The sequence below is a fragment of the Idiotropiscis lumnitzeri genome, chromosome 7, assembly GCF_059441095.1.
Source record: "Idiotropiscis lumnitzeri isolate Australia: NSW breed Sydney's pygmy pipehorse chromosome 7, RoL_Ilum_1.0, whole genome shotgun sequence".
In the NCBI taxonomy this organism is placed as follows: domain Eukaryota; kingdom Metazoa; phylum Chordata; class Actinopteri; order Syngnathiformes; family Syngnathidae; genus Idiotropiscis; species Idiotropiscis lumnitzeri.
The window spans coordinates 14892660-14914295 of NC_142397.1; the positions used below are offsets into that span (position 1 = coordinate 14892660).

General features: G+C 41.8%; 2 protein-coding genes across 2 annotated transcripts; both read left to right on the forward strand.

Moving 5' to 3' along the window:
* Positions 1 to 41: 41 nt before the first annotated feature.
* Positions 42 to 15709, forward strand: cul3b (cullin 3b). The gene is made up of 16 exons (XM_088300871.1): positions 42 to 318; positions 2141 to 2338; positions 7392 to 7505; positions 7605 to 7765; positions 7881 to 7995; positions 9018 to 9246; positions 9745 to 9890; positions 10851 to 11027; positions 11095 to 11265; positions 11409 to 11516; positions 12433 to 12557; positions 12832 to 12928; positions 13679 to 13813; positions 13939 to 14125; positions 14309 to 14454; positions 14551 to 15709. Exons 1-16 carry the CDS (start codon positions 256 to 258, stop codon positions 14680 to 14682), a joined length of 2304 nt encoding a protein of 767 aa, XP_088156997.1. The 5' UTR covers positions 42 to 255; the 3' UTR covers positions 14683 to 15709.
* A 575-nt stretch (positions 15710 to 16284) lies between these two features.
* On the forward strand, positions 16285 to 21377 carry fam124b (family with sequence similarity 124B). Its single transcript, XM_088300877.1, has 7 exons — positions 16285 to 16720; positions 17091 to 17122; positions 18017 to 18226; positions 18836 to 19231; positions 19331 to 19527; positions 20259 to 20421; positions 20491 to 21377. The coding sequence occupies exons 2-7, from the start codon at positions 17107 to 17109 to the stop codon at positions 20970 to 20972; spliced, it is 1464 nt and encodes a 487-aa protein (XP_088157003.1). The 5' UTR covers positions 16285 to 16720; positions 17091 to 17106; the 3' UTR covers positions 20973 to 21377.
* The last annotated feature ends 259 nt before the right edge of the window (positions 21378 to 21636 follow it).

A 21636-nucleotide genomic window follows, 5' to 3' on the forward strand; every position in this document is an offset into this window, starting at 1 on the left:
ACTATTAAAATTGCCATGCAAGTCTCGCGCGAGTTGACGCGCGTGAGCTCTGCGCAATGAGACTTGTAGCTCGTCCGCCATTGCTGAGCCAAGTACTGCTAGTGAATTTGGCTGTCAACAATAAACTTACTGCGCCGGGACGCGGAGCTACGAGGTCGAGTGAAAGCTAGTCGGCGGCTTCGGAAACCAGCAGTCGCCCCGTCCCTCCCTGGAGAACTTTTTAATGTGAATACAGAGCCCACGGACGAGGCAACCATGTCCAATCTCAGCAAAGGCGGCACCAAGAAGGACACCAAAATGAGGATACGGGCCTTTCCTGTAAGTGGACGCCCGAGACGATGCCTTGCCTGCCCGCCAGGCGGTGACTAGATCACCGTGGTCTCGGGCTGCTAGCTAATAAGCTAACCAGCTGAGATGTAGATGACTAGGAGTAAACAGTGGCGCCGTCCAATCTCGTCGTCTAACCACCCACACACATTGTAGCTCTTTAAGTGACATGCCTGTATTATTATGCGCACATTGGAGACGTTTCGTCGAATGTTTTCATGTTTGTTGTTTTGTCAGTTAGCTTGAAAAGCTCCTAACGTTAGCCTGGTGGTTGGATGGGTCGTTGACGCTAACGTTAGCTCGACTCGTGACACTTGTTGTTTTGGCTATTTCGGGCTTTGACAATAAAATGACCAACGCTGACATAATTTCATTTTGAACGTTTATTATAACTGACATCTGTGCACGATAATGTCAGGTTACTCATCAGCGACATGCAAGAACAAACTCGCGTCACATACATTTTGATCGATGCTAATTATTACTCGGTCAGTTAGCTTAGTTCTGGGCTTGCAAATACAGTAACGGACTCAAGATCTTAACTCATTGAATCGATATTTTCGAATTGCAGTGGTGTTGGAGGAGTCTTATCAGTCCACCTGACACTCCCTTTGTCTGCAAGTCATCGGAGGACCTCGTATTCAGCTGACCTCATTTAGCATAAAATAGAAATTCATTCGTGGAACTGGCCGAGGGAGCTTGTATATCATCCAAATGGACTTCTGGCTGCTGTTAGTGTTCTAATGATGGCTTGAACTGCGTGACTGTGGCCTCACACTGGCTAACTGTTGTTAACTTGATCTGGGTGAACCTGTTGATAAGGCCCAGTGGCATCATGCATTCATATGTGTGGGCTTGTTTCTTGGCAAGACACCATGAAGGTGGGAATGCAAAAAATCAATCAATCAATAAATAAATAATAATCACTGTTAAATAAATCACAAATCATTGTAATCATCCAGCTCACATCATGTACTGTTGTGAGCACATTCGCTGAACAGTCCTGATATTAGGGTTCAAATTTGGGCTCTGGCATTCATGTGTAAAGTTTTTTGTTTTCTTTTCTTTTGTGGGTACTATGGTTTACTAATACATTCCATAAACTAGCATGGTAAGTTAATTGAAGACAATTACACGTTGGCATGAGTGTGAAGGCTTGTTTGTCTGTCTCTACGCTGTAATTGGCATGGAATGATTCATCAGCAATGTTTTTCGGTGACAGCAGGTACATTTGAAGTACCACTGCCACCAACATTTAATTTTGTGGCAAAACACTGTTTATTAGTAGAAGTAATCTACTGTTAGTTTAATTCGGATGAGTCATATTGTGACAGTGTGATGTGAGTAAGATCTCATTAGGAGCATTTCCTGGAGCAAAATGCTTATGAGTTGTTGTGTGGAAAACGAGCTGTTAAGTGAATAAAGTGATGAATATGAGAATATATTCAGGAGGTTCACATAGGATTCTTAATGATTGTATCTAAAAACTCTTTAACCTTGTCCATTAGGTTAATTAAACAGTCTAAATTAGCCTTGAGTGTGTCGTTTTTTTTGTTTTTTTTTTAACATGTGCACTTGAATGGTGACCAATCCTGGGTGTACCCCCACCTCTCACCTAAAGTCAGTCAGCCAGGACTGGCTTAAGGGCATTGTGATCCTAAAGAGGATGAGCAATATGTAAATTGGATGGAATCTGTGTTAAAAAAGCTTTAGAGAGGAGATACGCAATTTGAGTGCCATAAAATGACACATTCACAATTAATTCCTCAATATTAGTATAAAAAAAAAACATTGATTTCCTCTTACCTTTCAGATGACGATGGATGAGAAGTATGTGAACAATATATGGGACCTCCTGAAGAATGCCATTCAGGAGATTCAGAGGAAGAACAACAGTGGCCTGAGCTTTGAGGAGCTTTACAGGAACGCTTATACCATGGTGCTCCACAAACATGGAGAGAAGCTTTATACCGGCCTGCGGGAGGTTGTCACTGAACATCTGATCAACAAAGTAAGATCAACACACGCACATGTAATTGCAAATGGTTGTTACTATTGCTGCGAATGAATAGTCTCCTATTATCAACATAGCTGATGGATTTGTTGGAATGGAACTTACAAGTCAAATACAATCTGTCGTGACACTGGTCGTCGTTCAATATGCTGGGATTTCCAAACAAAATTTCCTGAATAGTCTATTCTTTTTGTCAAGTACAAAGTGACCTTGTAAATTCCCGCCACTTGCATTTTCATTCTTCATTTTCATTCTTAACCATTACCCTTATACTTGTGTTATTTTCAGAAGTCGTGGGACTAACTGGGCTAAAAATGTCCTTGGATCATTGTATCCTTGAATTTTGAGGAAAGGAAGGTTCCTTGATAGCTCAACTTCAAATATAACTTGAAAGGACATCGCAAAAATAAAGCAGTAAGAAGATAAAATAAGAATACAATCAAATAATAGACATTGGGGAAAAAAATAAACAACAAAAACAAATCCCGGCCCTTCCTGCGTATTTTGGCCTAATAACGGCAGTGTGGTGCGATGATGGCATACACACTTGAATGAGAACAGAAGAAAGTTGCGATTGAACTCTATTTAAATAGCTAATTTTTTTACAGATGGGGAGAAATTTGTGCCTTTGTGTAGTTTTATCATACCTGTGTGTATGTGTTTCCGCTGCGTTTGTGTATTGATATTCATTATTTGATGGAATAGCCCTCCTGCGGATGGATGCTAATTCTAATTAGCATTTTAATATAATCCTCCATATACTTGAGCATTAGCACTCGAGATGTTATGTAAAAACAAAACATGTTTTATATTTACATACATGATGTGCGTAATTATTTGTGTTGTGTGTTTAGTTCTCCAGTAGACTCTAACTGGGGTGTCATTAAATCGCTTAAAGAACGCTTTGGGACAGCAGAATCACTTACGCTACACGCTTGCTATGCAAGCCACATGGTGCATTCAGGTTACTTTCACAACATAGGGGACTTCTAAACATTCTGCACATTAATCGTTTTTCTTCCAATCAAATTCAAAATTATGAATACATTTGGATTTATCCACCAGCCCTCATTTGTCCAGTGCTTGGGTGAACATATATAACAAAACACCCCTACATTTGGAAAGAATTGACAACAACAAAATAACTGAATTGTTTAATAACTATTTACAAAGAAGGGCCCCTCAATCTATGCTGGGAATTCCAACTCCTACCAACCACAAAAGTTTCAAAATAAGCGGTTTCGCGTTGCAGTTTTTGAGGCAAAATTTGCATTTTGCAACTTAAGCGCTTACATCACCTATGCGGCGGTCGACGGCATGTCAAGGCTAGACCAGTGCTTCTTATGCCGTATTATCCAGTTAGCAACAAGCTGCGGTTGGCTACCGCTATGGCTAAAGACGTTTTTGCTCCAAAGTCAGTGATCATAGCCTCTCTAGTTCTCACCGAGGCGTTACGAGCATATTGGCAGCATTTTGTCTCTTTTGGATAAGATCAGATCACCATGTATGAAAACAATGCAGACAGATGGCGGATCTTTTGAAATACTACGTTTCAAGGACCTCGTGATTGATCAAAGTGTTTACCACATTAAATTTATTCCAAAGAGTGTCAGAAAAGAGAGTATAGATGACTGAGATCATTTACATTTTGAAATAGAAGTTATGTGCACACACATATGCTTACACATACCCAAGCATGTGTGGCACGCATGTACACTTATTATTAAATACTACTACTACTTAGTGTGAAAATAGTTTGTCAAGTTTGTGAAATGTGTGTTACATTGGTGAGTTTTTTTGTAAACTTAGGTTTCTGATATTTCAGAAGAAAGACTGTCCAGGTGATTCAGGCATCACAAAAGCCAAAATTATTTGCATAAAACTGACTGTTGTCATTAACTCATTTACTGCCATTGGCGGCTTAAGACGTCAAGGATCCATGTTTTTTTTGGTTTTTTTACCCGTCTGGTTGTGAATATATCTATTCACAGAAATCTTGTTTTCTGGGTTTTTTTTTTTGTCCAAAATAGGAAAAAAAATGGAATAAGGAATAAACTGTTTTTGTGTAATAAATGAAGAGAGGCTAATCTTTTATTTGGTAGAGTCTATGTTTACATGGTCATAAATGACAATATTATGTGAGCCTTTAAAGACCAATAAGAAGAATCTGAATTGGCTTTCACAGAAGAGGTTCTCTTTTTTTTGTATAGGGCCGGCATTAAAAGAGTTAAGTGTTTGCGAATTCAGTACACTTTTCACAGAAGTCTGTCTGGAACCACGTTAAAGTGGAGCGTATGCAACTTCAATAGTAAAATAGCAAGAACTTAAAAAGCGTCCTGAGATACAAAATAATCCTACAGACACAGCTTAATTGGAGTAGAAATTGATTAAGTTATGGCACGTTAGCTCAGAGGAGTGGTTTAAAAGATGTAAATGTAGTGTATTGATTATATCTAATATCCCTAATGTGATTTGTTTTCACTTTTGAGAGTTGCACATTAAATGTTCTCAAAATTACAGTACAACAGATCTCAGTTCCTTTTTTTCAACCAATTTCTGTCTGAAGCAATATTTTTTTTATTCCTCCTAGTCATTTGTGCAAAAATATGCAGGTGACTTTGCGTCTTCTGTTTACATTTGATAATTTAATACAGCAGCAATACTGGATGATTTTTTTTTCATATGATACAAATCTGGTTGTCACTTTAAAATAGTGACACAAGGTAAGCAGGCATAGCGCTTTAAAGCTTATCTTTGTATTAGCTGTCTTCAGCAGTTGCATCAAAGACACAACATTGCAAGTCTAAAGAATGCCCAAGCCCTCGCTGCCTCGTTGTTGAAAGTAAATTGGCATTGCTGAGTTGACGTTGCCACACATCTAATGATGTCAAAGCACAAGTTCAATCAGTTGGTTTCAATGAGTTATCTTAGAAAGGGACAAACAAAAATATCGTAGCTCTGCTGTTTCACTAATTGACTGAAAGCACATAATACCTATTGCAATGTAAAACACTAATATTATTATTCTAAATTCTAACCTCGCAACAGTGGTATTGTTGAAGGAAAGAATCATGTGACCATAAAGGCCTCTACTCCCACACTGCATCACACTGAGAAGTGTTTCTAATGTATTTGTATCCAATCTTAAGGCAACACAACCGGTTCAACATTGTAAAGAGCTCTGATTACGATGCAATGCAGTCCACCACCATTGCAACTACAAGAGTAAACATATGACCGTAATCTGAATTATTTTAGTGAAGGCCAAACCGCTCTTATAATGGTTTGATCTCATGTTACTGGTGTGTGTAGCTTTCACAGGAGAACGAGATTAGAGGATGGATGTCGTGAAAATTGTACATGTGAAGAGGCAAGCCACTTTGGTTCTAATGCATAAAAATATATGGTCATTGATAGTAATGCAATGTCAGTGCATAAAATATCACGTATCTCCTTCAACAAACATTATTTTTCCATTACAGTGAAGCCCTGTATATTTGCAATTTGACATTTGCGAATTTGCCTATTAGACAATTTATTAATTCAGAGGTAGGTGGGGGACTGATCCTCTATTATTGTCTGAAAAACTCAGCTTGCCTGCGGTGTCTTATGCACTAACAAAGCTTTTTGTGCATGGTCAATTACACGTTATTTGAGGCAGAGGTGAGTTCAAAGAGTACAACGAGCAGGGGCTCACTGTATATCATTAATTTATTTTATTTTACATATAATTACTTTCACTCCCTGACCTTATATTAACAATAGTTTGCTCATGGTTGAGAGTTACATGTATTTTCATAATAAGTATGTACTTTTTCATTTGTTTAATGGGGAAAATGAATTCCTCTTGACTGCCTTATCAGATTTGTCAACAGCGCATCTATATGTACACGTGAAAATGGTTTGAGTCTTTCAATCTCATGAAACTGAATGAGCACTTGTGATTATTTATCAACTCTCCAGTAGAAAAGAAAAAGGGGGAGGTCAGCGTGCCCTTAAAATCTACGGTGACGTTTGCTTTTTTCTTCTTTTTTTTTTTTCATTTTCCGCTGAGTCACACTGCAGGGACTATATCACACAGCTGAATGTCTGCTAGTGGAGTTGTAAAATACAGCAAAGGGTCATCGCTATAAAGGATGACAGGAAAGCCATAAGAATGAATGCATAATAGCGCGATTTGCTGTTTCATTGTGTCCATAGCTGGATCGCCTGCCGACCAGGGTTATCAGAGTTTTGGAATTTTACTTAGTTTTTATTTTATTTTTTATTTTTTTTGTAAATGTAGTTAGATTTAATTAGTTTTCAGGGCAGCTGTATTAGTTTTTATTGGGTTTAGTTTTTTAAAAGAAAAACACAGTTTTAATTTCGTTTTAATTCGTTTTAGTATTAGTTTGAGTGTTTTCGTTTAGTGTTTTTTTGTGTGTGTTACTTCTGTGCAAGGTTTATATATATAAAAGACCATGGTATTGTGTAGTAAAAATTCAACAAAAATATTTTAAAACATTTTGATAATTAAGGGTACAGTTTTAACAGTCCACAGACTTAGTATTGCAATAAGTACAGATTTTCTAGATTTAGTTCCGGCTGAGTGAAATAACAAGAGTAGGTGAGCCATTCAAGCCCAAAGCCACACGCAAACTTGTCTCCTAGGAGCGGCAGTGGCTTTTTTTTTTTTATTCTTTTATTTTATTTGGCTGCGACTTTATGATGTCCCGTCTGTGCGACAAACATTAAGTGGACTACCAACTCCCAGATGCCTATTCCACTTTCTCTTCTTCTCGTTCACTGAAATAAAATTTTTTAAAATAAACGCCAAAGGCTCATATATTATGTTAATGCAAAAGACGAAAACGAACATTTTTGCTATAATCAGTGTTAGTTTTGTAAACATAAATTGTAGTTTCAAGTAAGTTAAAAAAAAAAAATTATTGTTTTTCTTTTGATTTTTTTTTCATGTTTTTTTTTTTCTTTTCCCTTTTCAATTTTAGATTTTTCATTCTTTTTTGTTTTCTGAAATAACATACCCACTTTTGTTGTATCCCCCCGAAAGGTACGAGAAGATGTTCTCAACTCCCTGAACAATAACTTCCTCCAAACCCTGAACCAGGCTTGGAATGACCATCAGACTGCAATGGTGATGATCCGGGACATCCTGATGTACATGGTCAGCTGATGATGTTTTCTCTGAGCCTCACTGAGCACCTTGAGTCTGCCTACCACTTAGTTTTAACATCACACCCTTCTCTTTACTACGTCTCCACAGGACCGAGTTTATGTGCAGCAAAATAACGTGGAGAACGTCTACAACTTAGGTCTCATCATATTTAGAGATCAGGTTGTCCGCTACGGCTGTATCAGAGACCACCTCCGACAAACCCTACTGGACATGATCGCACGAGAAAGGAAGGGGGAGGTGGTGGACAGGTAGAAGATCGATCATCATTTTGTGCATTTAGTGCCCTTATCTTTGAGTAAACAAAATTAATTTGGATTTCAAGACAATGGATTTAATATTTGATTTGCTTCTAATCTCCACTAGGGGCGCCATCCGAAATGCCTGCCAAATGTTGATGATCCTCGGTCTTGAGGGCAGATCAGTTTATGAAGAGGACTTTGAAGCACCCTTCTTGGAAATGTCTGCAGAATTTTTCCAGGTCCGGCAAATAGATTCAACACTGTACCACTACTTATTTATAGTTTGTTGCTCACTCTATTAGTTTGGTCCGCATTGCCTGCAGTAAGTCGGATTTGTCTCCAGTTAGGGCTGGACTCCGCCAAGGCTGCCTTTTGTCACTGATTCTGTTCATAACTTTTATGGACAGGATTTGGCGATTCAGCCGAGAGAATGAGGGGGTCCGGTTTGGTGCCCTCAGTATTTCATCTCTGCCTTTTCCACGTGATGTGGTACTGTTGGCTTCTTCAAGCCGTGATCTCTAACTCTCACTGGAGCACACTCGCAGCTGAGTGTGAAGTGGTTGGGATGAAGATCAGCACCTCTAAATCAAGTGGAGGAGTTCAAGTATCTTGGGGTCTTGGTCACGAGTGAGGGTATAATGGAGCGTGACATCAACAGGCGGATCGGTGCAGCGTCCGCCGTGATGCAGACGCTGTATCGGTCTGTCGTGGTGAAGAAGGAGCTAAGCTGAAAGGCGAAGCTCTCCTTTTACCGATCGATCTACGTTCCTACACTCACCTATGGTCAAAAGTTGTGGGTCGTGACCGAAAGAACAAGATCTCTTATACAAGCATCAATTAAATGAGTTTCCTCCGCAGTGTGTCCGGGCTCTCCCTTAGAGATAAGGTGAGAAGCTCTGTCATCCGTGACGGAGTCAGACTTGAGGCGTGCATCTGTTTAGGACGCCACCTTGACGCCTCTCTGGTGAGGTGTTCTGGGCATGTCCCACCGGCAGGAGGCCCCAATGACGACCAAGGACACGCTGGAAAGACTATGTCTACCGGCTGGCCTGGACACGCCTGGCGATCCCTCCGGAAGAGCTAGACAATGTGGCTGGGGAGAGGGAAGTCTGGGCTTCCCTGCTGAAGCTGCTGCCTTCGCGACTCAACCCCGGATAGGTGGCAGATAATGGATGGATGTTGGATGGAAGCTTCAAAAACACTTAACGTGGGCAACTAAATCTATAAAGAAAATGAACAGTGCCTTTCATGTTTCTCTTAGATGGAGAGCCAGAAGTTCCTTGCAGAAAACAGTGCGAGTGTGTACATAAAGAAAGTAGAAGCCAGAATTAATGAGGAGATTGAGCGGGTGATGCACTGCCTGGATAAATCCACTGAGGAGCCGATTGTCAAAGTAGTGGAGAGGGAGCTCATATCCAAGCACATGAAGACCATTGTGGAGATGGAGAACTCTGGTCTGGTCCACATGCTCAAGAATGGCAAAACTGACGGTCAGTGAACTGTTTTAGTGGCTCTCAACAAACCATCTCTTTAATATTTAATTTTTTTCATTTACTTATAAAGTTTTCGTTCCACAACTGATTGTGGCCCACTTGGTGTGGATTCTTCACACATGAAAATCAGTTTTTCTATCTTTCTTTGAAACATGATATGTGGCAAAAGCTCAAAAAGTTTACGGTGAGGCTAATACTTCCGCAAAGCACTGTACTATCATTATACAATGTCCACATAATGCAAAACTTGATTTGTTTGTCAAATGTCTCATTTACAGGTGCTCATTAGGGTTGTTTCACACCTGACCAAACTGCACACAGTGGAAACAAACTAGAGTTGATAGTGTGTAACGGTTTCCACTCAACAATCAGAACAAAGAATGTGCTTTATTCACAGTATATTCAGAACTTTCACAAATAACTTACCTTTTGTATGTTTATATTGATGAATCCTGTTTGTCAGCCTCTAAGAATCCTGTGCATGTCAATCCCCAGATCTGGCATGCATGTACAAGCTGTTCAGTCGCGTTCCAAATGGACTGAAGACCATGTGTGAGTGTATGAGCTCGTACCTTCGGGAGCAAGGCAAGGCCCTCGTGTCAGAGGAGGGAGAAGGGAAGAACCCTGTGGACTACATTCAGGTACACCTTGCAGCACCCAGGGCTGTGCTCTGAACCAGCCACTCACACTTACCAACGTTTTCCTATCCCAGCCAGTCTGGAAAGGAAAACAAATGCTGTAATTTTGAATTATAAAATATTAAGGTATATTGGGGTTTTAATTGGGCATCGTGATGATAATCAAATCATACTTAAAATTGCCATAATTTTTAGCATTGAAATTTTCAACTTTCAAGTTCTGTATTTTCCGAACTATAAGCCGCTACTTTTTTCCTCGATTTTGAACCATGCGGCTAATGCAACGGTGCAGCTTTTCTGTGGATTTTTCTTTCACCCGTAGGGGTCCTCTATAGTTCAGAAAATACGTAAATAAATCTTTTGATTAGCAAATTTGTTGCAGAGTTAAATGGCACTGTTTTAACAATCTGTTTATGTACCTTTGTCATTCACAGTACAAAATTGTTCTGTACATGCAGTAAACAGCTTTTTTTTCAACATAGAAAACTGCGGCTTATATTCTGGTGTGGCTTGTATATCGTTAATGTTTCCCAAAATGGGTTGGGGGGAGGAGTGGGCGGGCCTTATAGTCTAGAAAATACAGTGCTTAAAGGGGCGCCCGTTAGGGTGATAATTATGTTTACATGCTTTGTGTAAAATGATCGCTTTTATTTCTTGTGACAGCTTATGACTTATGACTCACACAGCCAATGAGTCTCTCAATTTGTGGTTATCAAGAACAAGAAGGACGAGTCAACATTATGAAATGCGTTTTGTTCAATCGCACCACTGAATGTAAATCTAGTCCAAGATTTTAAGACACCTGTAAACCGTTTTTGCTTTGTTTTGTTTTGTTATTTTGTTTTGTTTTCTTTGCGTGACCTTGTTTTAATGAACTTCAGAATTTGGGGTCAGGTATTTTCTATGAGAGGTTGCGCCTCATTTAATTGCTGAGTCCTCACTTCTTCTCTCTTCTTCCCACAGGGGCTGCTGGACCTGAAGTTGCGTTTTGACCGTTTCCTCCAGGAGTCTTTCAGTAACGACCGTCTCTTCAAACAAACGATTGCCGGCGACTTTGAGTACTTTCTCAACCTCAACTCGCGCTCGCCTGAGTACCTATCACTATTCATTGACGACAAACTGAAAAAAGGAGTAAAAGGGGTGAGTTTGATCATCCCCTCACCTTCCCCAGGAAGCGTCTTCTATATTTTGTTTCTCTTTTCTTCAGCTGACAGAGCAGGAGGTGGAGTCCATCCTGGACAAGGCCATGGTGCTGTTCCGCTTTATGCAGGAGAAGGATGTGTTTGAGAGGTACTATAAGCAACATCTGGCCCGCAGGCTGCTCACCAACAAAAGTGTCTCGGATGACTCGGAGAAGAACATGATCTCCAAACTCAAGGTGTGTGTCAAATCCCAGATTTGTTTTACAAGATTACAATTTTGAGAACAAAATGCATTCACAGAAATAGTCAGCTGTTGGCATGTTGTAAAGTATTGTTCGTATCATTTGTCGACCTCATCATTTTGGTTATCCTTCCTCAGACTGAGTGTGGCTGTCAGTTCACGTCCAAGCTGGAAGGCATGTTCAGAGATATGAGCATCTCCAACACCACCATGGATGAGTTTAGACAACATTTGCAGACCACCGGGGTGAGCAGATGCAATGCGCCACACCTCCCCGTCGCGCAAGTGTCATTTGTATATAAAAGTTATTCTTCAAAAATGTTTTAATAACAATGTAGCTGCTTTCAAAACCTGCAATAGAAATATATATATATCTTATTACTTTGGAACCTTTTCCAAATAATTTCAATGAGGAACTTAACTTGTGTATTTATGAATTACTACTCGTACATGGATGACATGTCTTGTACTGTTTTCATGGACATGGGACTTTGGCATTTATATCTTTGAAGGCAGTGAGTAGTATTCAGTATTCTGATTAGTTATGCGTTTGTGGATTATGAGTTACAGTAGCCATTTGCTGTTGACTGAAAATGACATAACAGTTGCTCAGGGAATAACCAATCATGGAACAGCTTTCAAATGTCATATGGCCAAACTGAGAAAACGGGTCAAACTGAGGATGCTATTCAAGTTGTGCTAAAGTTTGTGTATCCCAATTAGCAACAGCTGAAATGAGATTGCACTCGGTGGTCCTGATGTTAACACACGGAGGATAAAAAAAAATATTAAAAGGGAAGTCAACCCCAACTATATCTTTGCAATAACATGTTCTATGTACCTTCACTAGTCTCAACATGGAATTCTGATTAATATAATGTGGAATATGTGGAATGCGCCTGTTTTTAGCCAGCTCAGGGGCAGCCATTTTGTCACTTCTGTCAACTGAAAAAGACATCCCAGTTGCTCAGGTGATGACCAATCACAGCTCACCTGTTTTGTGAAGCTGAGCCATGATTGGTCATTAGCTGAGCCCTCAGCAACTGTGATGTCATGCAGACATGAATGAAACACGGTTGACTTTAGCTGCCTGTGAGAACTGCTCAAGGTTGTCAAGTGGGCTCGTTTGAGAATGACTTTTCTATCTGTGTTGTAACCTCAGGTGTCTCTCGGAGGCGTCGATCTCACTGTGAGGGTGCTGACAACTGGTTACTGGCCGACACAGTCGGCAACACCCAAATGCAACATCCCTCCTTCACCTCGACATGCTTTTGAAGTCTTCAGAAGGTCAGTCCTTTGAACGAGACTTTTTTATTTTTGCATTTTGTTTAACTTTTAGCATTGTTTAAATCCCTGTTAAACGAAAGCCAGATTCTGTCCCCAGAGGTTTCTTGCCAGTATCAAAACAAATCTATCCTATATCAAATCAGGATCCACGCTTATTTGAAATGATCCAACCCAAGTTTGCCAGAGTAGATGAGGTGAAATGTTGAATGACATCCGTAAAGCTGCAGTGACTATTCTTTAACGTTTCTCTTGTGTGACTTGATTGTGCCTGTAGGTTTTATCTTGGGAAGCACAGCGGCAGACAACTCACGTTGCAGCACCACATGGGCTCCGCAGATCTAAACGCTACCTTCTATGGGCCCATCAAAAAGGTATGAGACACTTCTCATGTGTAAAACATGTTCTGTTACATTGAAACTCAAGAGCCATCAAGTTAGCTTACTTGCTATGTCTGCGCAGTTTAGGTTTTCTTACATGATGCTGAGTGAGGGCAATTACAGGAGATGGGAGTTTTTTTTAAACAGTCAGTCCATGTTTAAAGTTCTCTCAAAGGCAGTTTTCCTGCAATAGAGTGGCCTGAAGGACAAACTTTTCTCACACTCTGTTGTTGGTCACAAAGTTGATGGATTACATGCAACTAATTTCGACGTCAACAACCTCATGCACATATTCTCATCCAATGATACATCTGAGTGAAATTTGGGCTCTTTCATGTTCCTGGGTGTCCCATTGTTGCCATGGCAGTGGGAAACCATAATGCCAAAGTTGTGTTTCTTGTGTCACAACTTAAAACAGAAATAGGAAGTGTGTTTGCCTAACATTGAGCAAAAGGGATCAAATTGGGATGCAAGTGCGAACCCAATTGGAGGTGAGTCACGTTAGTTTACGCACATGACAATGTGACCACAGCACACCGTATTGCAAATAAGGAACATTTTCCACCTCTATTTCTCCATCTCAATTCTTAGGATAGTAGCATCATCAAGAAGTGGACCCTCACTGCTTGATATCATAACTCAACTTTCTCTGGCAAAAATCATAGCGGTAGCTCAGCTTAAAATTGCTAAATGAAGAACTAATGTGCATGTTTTTTAAATTGGTAACAGATATTGTCTCAACAGGAGGATGGCTCAGAGGTGGGCGTTGGGGGGGCGCAAGTAACTGGTTCCAACACCAGGAAGCACATCTTGCAAGTGTCCACCTTCCAGATGACCATCCTCATGCTTTTCAACAACAGAGAGAAGTCCACCTTTGAGGTTATCAATTGTCCTTCCGTGTTTTTGTTTCTCATTTATACAAGCAAAAGAACTCAAATCCACTGCGCCTTTCCTGCCGATGCTTGACTCTAATGTGTCTGTCTCGTTGACTCCCAAAACTGTAGGAGATCCAGCAGGAGACGGATATTCCAGAGAGGGAGCTGGTGCGGGCGCTGCAGTCTCTGGCCTGTGGGAAGCCCACTCAGAGAGTGCTCACCAAGGAGCCCAAGTCTAAGGAGATTGAGAATGGCCACGTGTTTACAGTCAATGACCAGTTTACCTCCAAACTGCACCGGGTCAAAATCCAGACAGGTATGCCAGTCGTTCAAGTAAATATCTTATGGAACACAAGAATCATTTGTTCTCTTAGGAGTGAGGGTCACAAACATGTTTTCCTCATGATGCATTAGGTCATTTCAAAGCTGATGGAAAAACATTTCAACATGTGCCTTGAGTTATAATCCTAGCATGGCGTGTGTCATTTGTGCCCCCTAGTTGCTGCTAAACAAGGGGAGTCCGACCCAGAGAGAAAAGAGACCCGACAGAAGGTGGACGATGACAGAAAGCATGAGATCGAAGCTGCTATTGTTCGCATCATGAAGTCGAGGAAGAAGATGCAGCACAATGTCCTAGTAGCAGAGGTGCGTTGGCTCAAAGTGGCTTGAACTTTTTGGCCTTTCAAAAAAGGTCCTATTTTTAGCTTTTGTACTCTAATCAACTCTTTTTTTTTTTCCCAGGTCACACAGCAGTTGCGAGCACGATTCCTCCCCAGCCCTGTAGTCATCAAGAAGCGTATTGAAGGACTCATTGAGAGGGAATATTTGGCACGAACGCCAGAGGACCGCAAAGTGTACACCTATGTAGCGTAAACAACGTGAATTCAGTGCACCATAGAGTCGGGAGAAACAGCGAGCCTTGTTTTTGTGGACTGCTATGCGATTGAATGAACTTGGAAGTGCTCTCATCGTTGATTCTGGGATACACTGGGAAGTTTAACTTTTCTTCCATAAAAAATGTTAGGAGAAAAAAAAAATCACGCAAAAGATGGGGAAGTTTTCTAGCAATATTAGATTTCTTCTGCTAACAGAAATGACCGCATGGTCTAGTTTTGTACAAAAGTATGTTTCTTGTGGCCTTTGGAGAGAATTGTGAGAGCCTGTTTGACCAAAAGGTTGAAGGAGTGTTGTTGCTCGGTGGTTACTAAGCAGACATGTTGTGGCTACACAGAGACTTAAGAAAACTTTTGAATTCACGCCCCTGTTTTAATTGTTGATGTCTGTGTTATGTTTGTGTTTTGTAGCACAACGATGGCTGTACAGACACGCTTTCCTCTCTCAGTAGACGGGGAAATGGAGCAAAGAGGGCAAAGTGTTTACTGGCATACAGTTGACTTTCGGCAATGGCGGTCAAATTCACTTTGAGTACCGTACTTGAGAAAACTTGACGAGTGCTTCATATATTTTGCAAAACAATCTTTTTCTGAGGTTGTTCAATGCCTGAAAGTAATTCCTTGCTCCTCCTATACTGTTAAATGCCATTGTCACATACGATATTTTTCAGAGGCTAAACCATCGCGCTTTCACAACCCGGCTCCTTCATGGGAATAAGAAATATAAAGCCCCATATATGTTTTGGTCCATCATGACATAATGACTCAGGCCTGTAGGAGTGACCACAAAATGGCGGCTGCTCTCTGAATGGCTACATCCCTGTGGTGCAGGTTGCAATGAGGATTTTTTGTTTGTTTTGTTCATTCTTGGTTGCATTTTGAATGGGTGGAACCTAACTAGCACCATGTTCTAATGTGTACAAATTGTAAAATAATTATTGTACTCACTGCAAAGGTGGATTGTACAGGGCCTTGTTTTCATCATAATAAATGTAGAATAAAACGGATGTTGTCTCTTTTGATGTTCTTCCGACATGAAGGCCTGAGCAAGAAGCATCTGCAACTATCAATTAAATGTCCTTAAAGCTTGACCCACCCATTGATCTGCCCACACTGGATGAGCTCTGCAGGCGTCCCACAAACCAAGTGAAATTGTAACGTTTTGGTTTCAAGTACACTAGTCACATGTATTGTTTGACATTTTTAAAATCACAGACTGAACTTCTATGCTGTAACACTTTACAAAAGAGAACACATCGTAGTTACAACATAGATGTTTGCAAAACCCAGTGGATGTGAAATTAAAAGATTAAATAAGTGAAGTTGTATCTCACAAATTAATACACTATTCTTGTATAGGGTTCATATTTACAGAAAGTATTCTTTTATTTCCGTTACAGGGTAAAAATAGAATCAGCTGCTTTTTCCAAGTGTGAGTGATGTACCTAATGTTGTGGTCGCTGAACGTAGTAACTAACGTAATCTTCCTAAATGGGGCGTCCTCCGAAAAGTGGGCTATAATACTCTTAGCGAGGTCTTAACAAACAACGGCTTTAAATTGAAGGCTTCCATGCACTTTTCAATCTGTACAGGCCGTCTGGACTCTTTTGTCTAGTCCCACGCCATCTGCTCGCCGTATTAGCGACGGCTTTATACTTGGAGCCGTCACCTTTCGCCAAGCCTCAACTAAGTCAACATCAACGAGTTTTGCCATTTTTAGTTTTTGTGAGCAAGCCGAGTTAATGCCTTTACAGTGTGTCATTTAATTGAACCTAGCGGTGTCTGGTTGCCCGGTGACGTCACCGCCCCCACTTCTGCTCCCACTTTCGGGAGCAACAAACGGCGGTCGGTCGGGGAAGAAATCATCCAGGATGCTCTCCTCTTGCCCCGTAGCGTGTCAGACGTCCCCACCGAGACTTGGTCTGCTTGTGAAGGGTGTGTTGGGCCATTTTGGCTCGATCGGTGCTGTTCAGGCGCGTGGAAGATGATAACGCGGACTCTGGAGTTGAAAGTGCCAAGTGAGTTGAAATGTTGCTCGTGGTTCGCTTGAAGGTAGCTTCAGGCTAACGCCAGCTAGCCAACTTCGTCGTTTGACCGGAGCCACAATGGAAAGTAACTTTCTTGAGCCGCCTTCCATTTTCTTTCTACATTTTAAGGTTACTTTTATTGGTGGTTGCGCTTTTAATTCATATTCAACACTCTTGTGTAGACGTTGTTTGCATTTTAATGCGTTCTCGTTGACATTTACGACTCGAGCTCCTGATTGCTAACAATGCGTTGTCATGACGACCTGACTGACTGAAGCTGCAGGTGTCCAAAACTACCGCCGCAAGATGGAGGCACATTGTTTGCAAAACTGCAAAATCATGTTCTAATGTTCTGTTTCAGATCGGACTCCAGTAGGATGTCAATATCTCCCGGTAAGCGTGCTTAATTCCTCAAACCTGAACAACACCACTGAAATTGCTCATATAGTAGTGTGATTGCCATTTAGACAGGTCCAGCTGCATGTCCACATCATAAGGTACACCTGCACATCTAATGCCATTCAATATCACAGCTGTCAACATTTTGCCCTTTTGAGTGACAGGGAGAGCTGTGCAAATTGTGATCATTTGCATTGTGTAGTTTAAAACTACTCAAATCTGCCATCACAATAGTAAATATATTGTTGACTGACTCCTCATTCAACGGTTTCAATCAAAAGAACACTTGCTGGACACTTTAATACTTTAACACCGGCACCACCGACCAATGACAGCCAATACTAGACTTTATCAATATTTCTGGCATATTTTATTAGCATGCAATGTATTGAGTACTTAAGAAAAGAACGACAAATTTAAACCAAATTTTTTTTCGGCCATTATTGCATTCGAGTCCAGTGGTTCTCAGCTGTTGTCACCCAGGGACCTGTATTTTCATTTTGTTGCAAAGTCGGGACCCACTTTTATAGAAATAAAATCAGACGAGTGCAGTCACAACAGTCTGAATTATTAACTAATAAAAACAGCAACCACAATTTTGGGATAAGCTTTTGAAATGAGAGGTAGTGTTTGCTATGCTTGTTGTCTGTCAACCTGAATTGATATTCAAATGAGTTTTATGTAATATAAACGCAACCAGCTGGTTTGTAGCCAGATATTGAGATGCAGCATGTTTGTTTATGGAGTAGCTGTGGGCCAAGAACTTGAACTACTTACTCTTCCTGACCCTTACCTAATATGTTCCACGTGGTCGACAAACTACTGTACATTGTTTGTATTTGCATGGAAATCCTACCGACTCGTCACATTGGAATTTCTTTTCCTTAGCTGAGCTGATGAGCCGCCGCGCCCGCAAGCAGCACCAGCGGCGTCTCTTAGTTCTCAACTTGCACCTTCTGGCCAACCCCGGTGACTCTCTGCTGCTGCAGCACAGCCTGGACCGTCTGCTCTGCTGGCTCTGCCCGAGCCTCCACGTCTTCCATGTGTCTGAGAGGGCTTCTCCCCACAGCGGCTGCGCTCGTCTCTGTCCGGTGGCTGGTAGGGGCCGTCCCGAGTTCTTGCGCTAAATACCTATACCACACTTCTTGCTTGCTTGTTTTCATGAACTTTTCACTACCGGCATTACACTGTCTACTAGGGATGTTCGATAGCTTGATGTTCTTTTTTTCGGACCAATACCAGTACTCGCGACACAGCGTACCGATACCGCTAGTCTTTTTTTATATATACAATTTGAATTAACACAATGCCAAAATTGTGAACAAAGACCTTTTTGACGGAGATGTTTTAAGCTCTCGCCATATAATGCCAACTACAACCGAGGATGACTTACTCAATGTCAGACTCATTTCTTTTCCATCTGTGGCTGGTATCGGCAGCTGGTATTGACACCCTCAATGAGTACCCAATACCTTAAAATAAGACCAGTACAGATGCCGATACTTGTTAGTGGTCATTCCTATTGTCTAACGTGATCAAAATTGTAAGCATTTTCAATGACAAGTTCAGGGTTGGCCTGCAAAGACTCCAGGTTAAAATATATTTTTGGGCATTATTCAGCATATATTCCTATAAATGTTTATTACCCTTTTCCTTAGCACAAATATCATCCCTTATAAATGGCATAACATGATTTTTTTTTCTTAGGCTCCCCTTCCCTTGCCATCACTTTCTTTCTCCACGAGGCTTATGGAGAAGAGCGGATCCTGAAAGTTCTGGACTTTTTTCAGCGGCCGCCCTGGCAGTACCACCACACGGAGAGCTGCGGCAGCAAATCAGCCGGGCTCCATATCTCCTCCGGCAGCTCAGCCGTCCATGCCCTGCTGCGGCCCTACCTCCTGCCCAGTCGGGACTTTTACAGCCTTGGCGTGGGGATGCCCGTGTGGGGCGTCCGACCTGTGCACTGCGGCGGCGAGATACTGCGTGTGACGCTGTACAGCGCCTATGACAACTACGAGGACGCCGTGCGCTTTTATGAGACGGTGCTGCAGCAGCAGGCGGAGGAGCAGAAGACGGGCTTCTGCTGGTTCACCCTCCACACGGGCAAGACCCCACACTCACTTCGCACTTGTAACTATAGCCACTTGGACATTTTGGCTCACGTCTCGTCAACGTTTGTGCGTTTTTTTTTTCTTCAAATAGAGCCCGGCCTTTGCTTGCAGCTCGCAATCAAGCAAGTGTCAGCGGGGGTCCGCGTGGAGCCGTGCAACTCTGCCGTGCTGCAGTTCAGTGTGGATGAAATTGGACAGTTGGTCCCCCTGCTGCCCAACCCGTGTACACCCATCAGCACCTCACGCTGGCAGACTGAAGACCTGGATGGAAACAAGGTTCTCTTCCAGGTAGGTCACCCGCAAGTCACGAGAAGCTCACAACTCTGTTATGAAAATCTACTAGACCAAAAATAAGACAGAGAGACAAACAACATGTTCACATTTTGTGCGTTAAAATGAGTAATTATGCGGCACCTGAACATCCTTCAAAGTTGAATGACATATTTAGGTAAGGTAGTTTCCCCTTTCAATTTGTGCGTGGAGCATGCAGAACTCTGAGTTATTTGCAGTTGGAGTTCTTTCCAATGTGTGAACGAAAGAAAAGTACAAGTAATGAAATTGTTTTATTAATGTAGGGCTTTTGGTTAATTTTTGAATGCAGAATTTAAAATTTATGTCTTTTATTGGAGTTCATTCGATGGTGCTCCAGTACCTCATATTGTGAATAGTTAATACAATATCCTAACGTTTTCAATTTACTCAGTCTGGGCATACACAAGAGAGTTTAAGTTTTTATTATATTGCCACCAAACTCACCCTCTTTAAAAAAATGTCTTAAGTCATATTTTGACAAAAACAAAATGCTTTGCCATCATACCATCTCAGGTTGCTGGTATGGTACAGTATGATGTCTGTCATCCAGAATGCTCTTGGTGTGTGTGCGTGTGTGTCAATCACAGGAGCTTAAAGCTGTCAAAGCTGCCATATGCTGGATGCGTGTTAGTTAATTCTGCAGTTCTGCTCACTTATCATGCTTCAAAACCACAAAATCGTAATCCCCCACTCCTTATGCGCTGCAGGTGAAAACCCCGACTCAATCCAAACCACCTTTGACCTGCGCTTTCCCCCTCACCTGTCCCACCGTCCCTCCCCGGGCCATGCAGCTGAAGAGCGGAGGACACGCCCAAAACCTATCGCCAAGCATCCTCCACACTCCGCCAGCCTGGCATAGCCACAGATATGGTAAGAGGGCAACATTTGCCACTGGCTCGGTGATTGCCAATAAGATACATCAATGTGTCTTGTCCGCAGGCCCAAGAGTCACCGGTGAGAACACTCCGGAAAAGCCGCCGGGGAGCCAAGGATCAGGTAGCCTCTGCAGCACTCCTCCAGGCAGCTCTTGTTACTCGTCCCAGCGGAGCAGCCCGGCCCCTCCACCCTCCTCTGACTCCCCCCTACGCCCCACGCACACCCGTTCGCTGTCGCGTCTGCTGCCGGAGGAGGATGAGGGGGAGACCAACGTGGACACGGGGATCGCCGTGATCGCCGCCGTGACTCGCTCTTCTTCCATGGAGCTTTTGAGTTCGTGTCAGCCGCAGACATCCTTGACCAAAACGTGGAGCCCCTCCAGGAAGTGCTTTTCCTCAGCTTGTGCCGACAACGCCGACAATTTCAAAGCACAGCGTGCAATTGATTCCTGTTATGTCGAGACTGGCGGCACCGCTGTGGAGCTTTTTACGAAGCTGCCATCTCACGCAAATGCAGAGGAGCCAGCCGACGAGTTCTTCATCTGAAGACGCCGGAGAACACAAAGAGTAGCCACATCAAAGTCCAGCTGCGGGTAATGTGCCACTTGGAAGTATTTCATGACTTGTTGCTCTGACTCAGACTAGAATGCCACAGAAGCAACACTAGTGTAAATATTTGTCCAAAACATCGTGCTGACATTGTGTAAAGTTTTATTACCATATGAAGTGTGAGTGGTTGTTTGTCTGTGTGCCGTGCTGGCAACCAGTCTAGGGTGTAAATCTATTCTTGCTCAGTAGGCAAAGGCCGCGACTTTAAGGATAACAAACGTTATAGAAAATGGGTAGATTTATATGTCCAATGGTTTTGTATATATAGGTGGAACTAATGATGTGTTTAAATGTTATCTTGTGAATAGAAAATATTTTGTTAACTCTTTAAAAAAAATCAGCCCAATAGCTGTTTCATGGAAGCAAAAAATCTAATGTTTGTACAAAAATCTTGTCCTGCAGTATTTGTTCGGTCAACTAATAAATGATATTTGTATGTTCAGAAGTGTGTACTGTACATTGTTGTGAACAAAAATTGCACCTGGTGACCAACTTTAGTGGTGTGTAATATACTGTGTTTTAATATGAGCTGTTAGAAATGGAGTTCAAGATAAAACTGGCCTTGATTTGATATCAAAATTCCACAAAATTAGTTTTGTGA

Coding starts and splice junctions, on each gene's coding strand:
- fam124b (XM_088300877.1), top strand. Junction 19,528..20,258: donor GAAACAAGGTTCTCTTCCAG/GTAGGTCACCCG, acceptor TATGCGCTGCAG/GTGAAAACCCCGACTCAATC. Junction 20,422..20,490: donor CTGGCATAGCCACAGATATG/GTAAGAGGGCAA, acceptor TCTTGTCCGCAG/GCCCAAGAGTCACCGGTGAG.
- cul3b (XM_088300871.1), top strand. CDS start 256: ATGTCCAATCTCAGCAAAGGCGGCACCAAGAAGGACACCAAAATGAGG. Junction 7,996..9,017: donor TGTCTGCAGAATTTTTCCAG/GTCCGGCAAATA, acceptor TGTTTCTCTTAG/ATGGAGAGCCAGAAGTTCCT. Junction 13,814..13,938: donor GAGAGAAGTCCACCTTTGAG/GTTATCAATTGT, acceptor CCAAAACTGTAG/GAGATCCAGCAGGAGACGGA.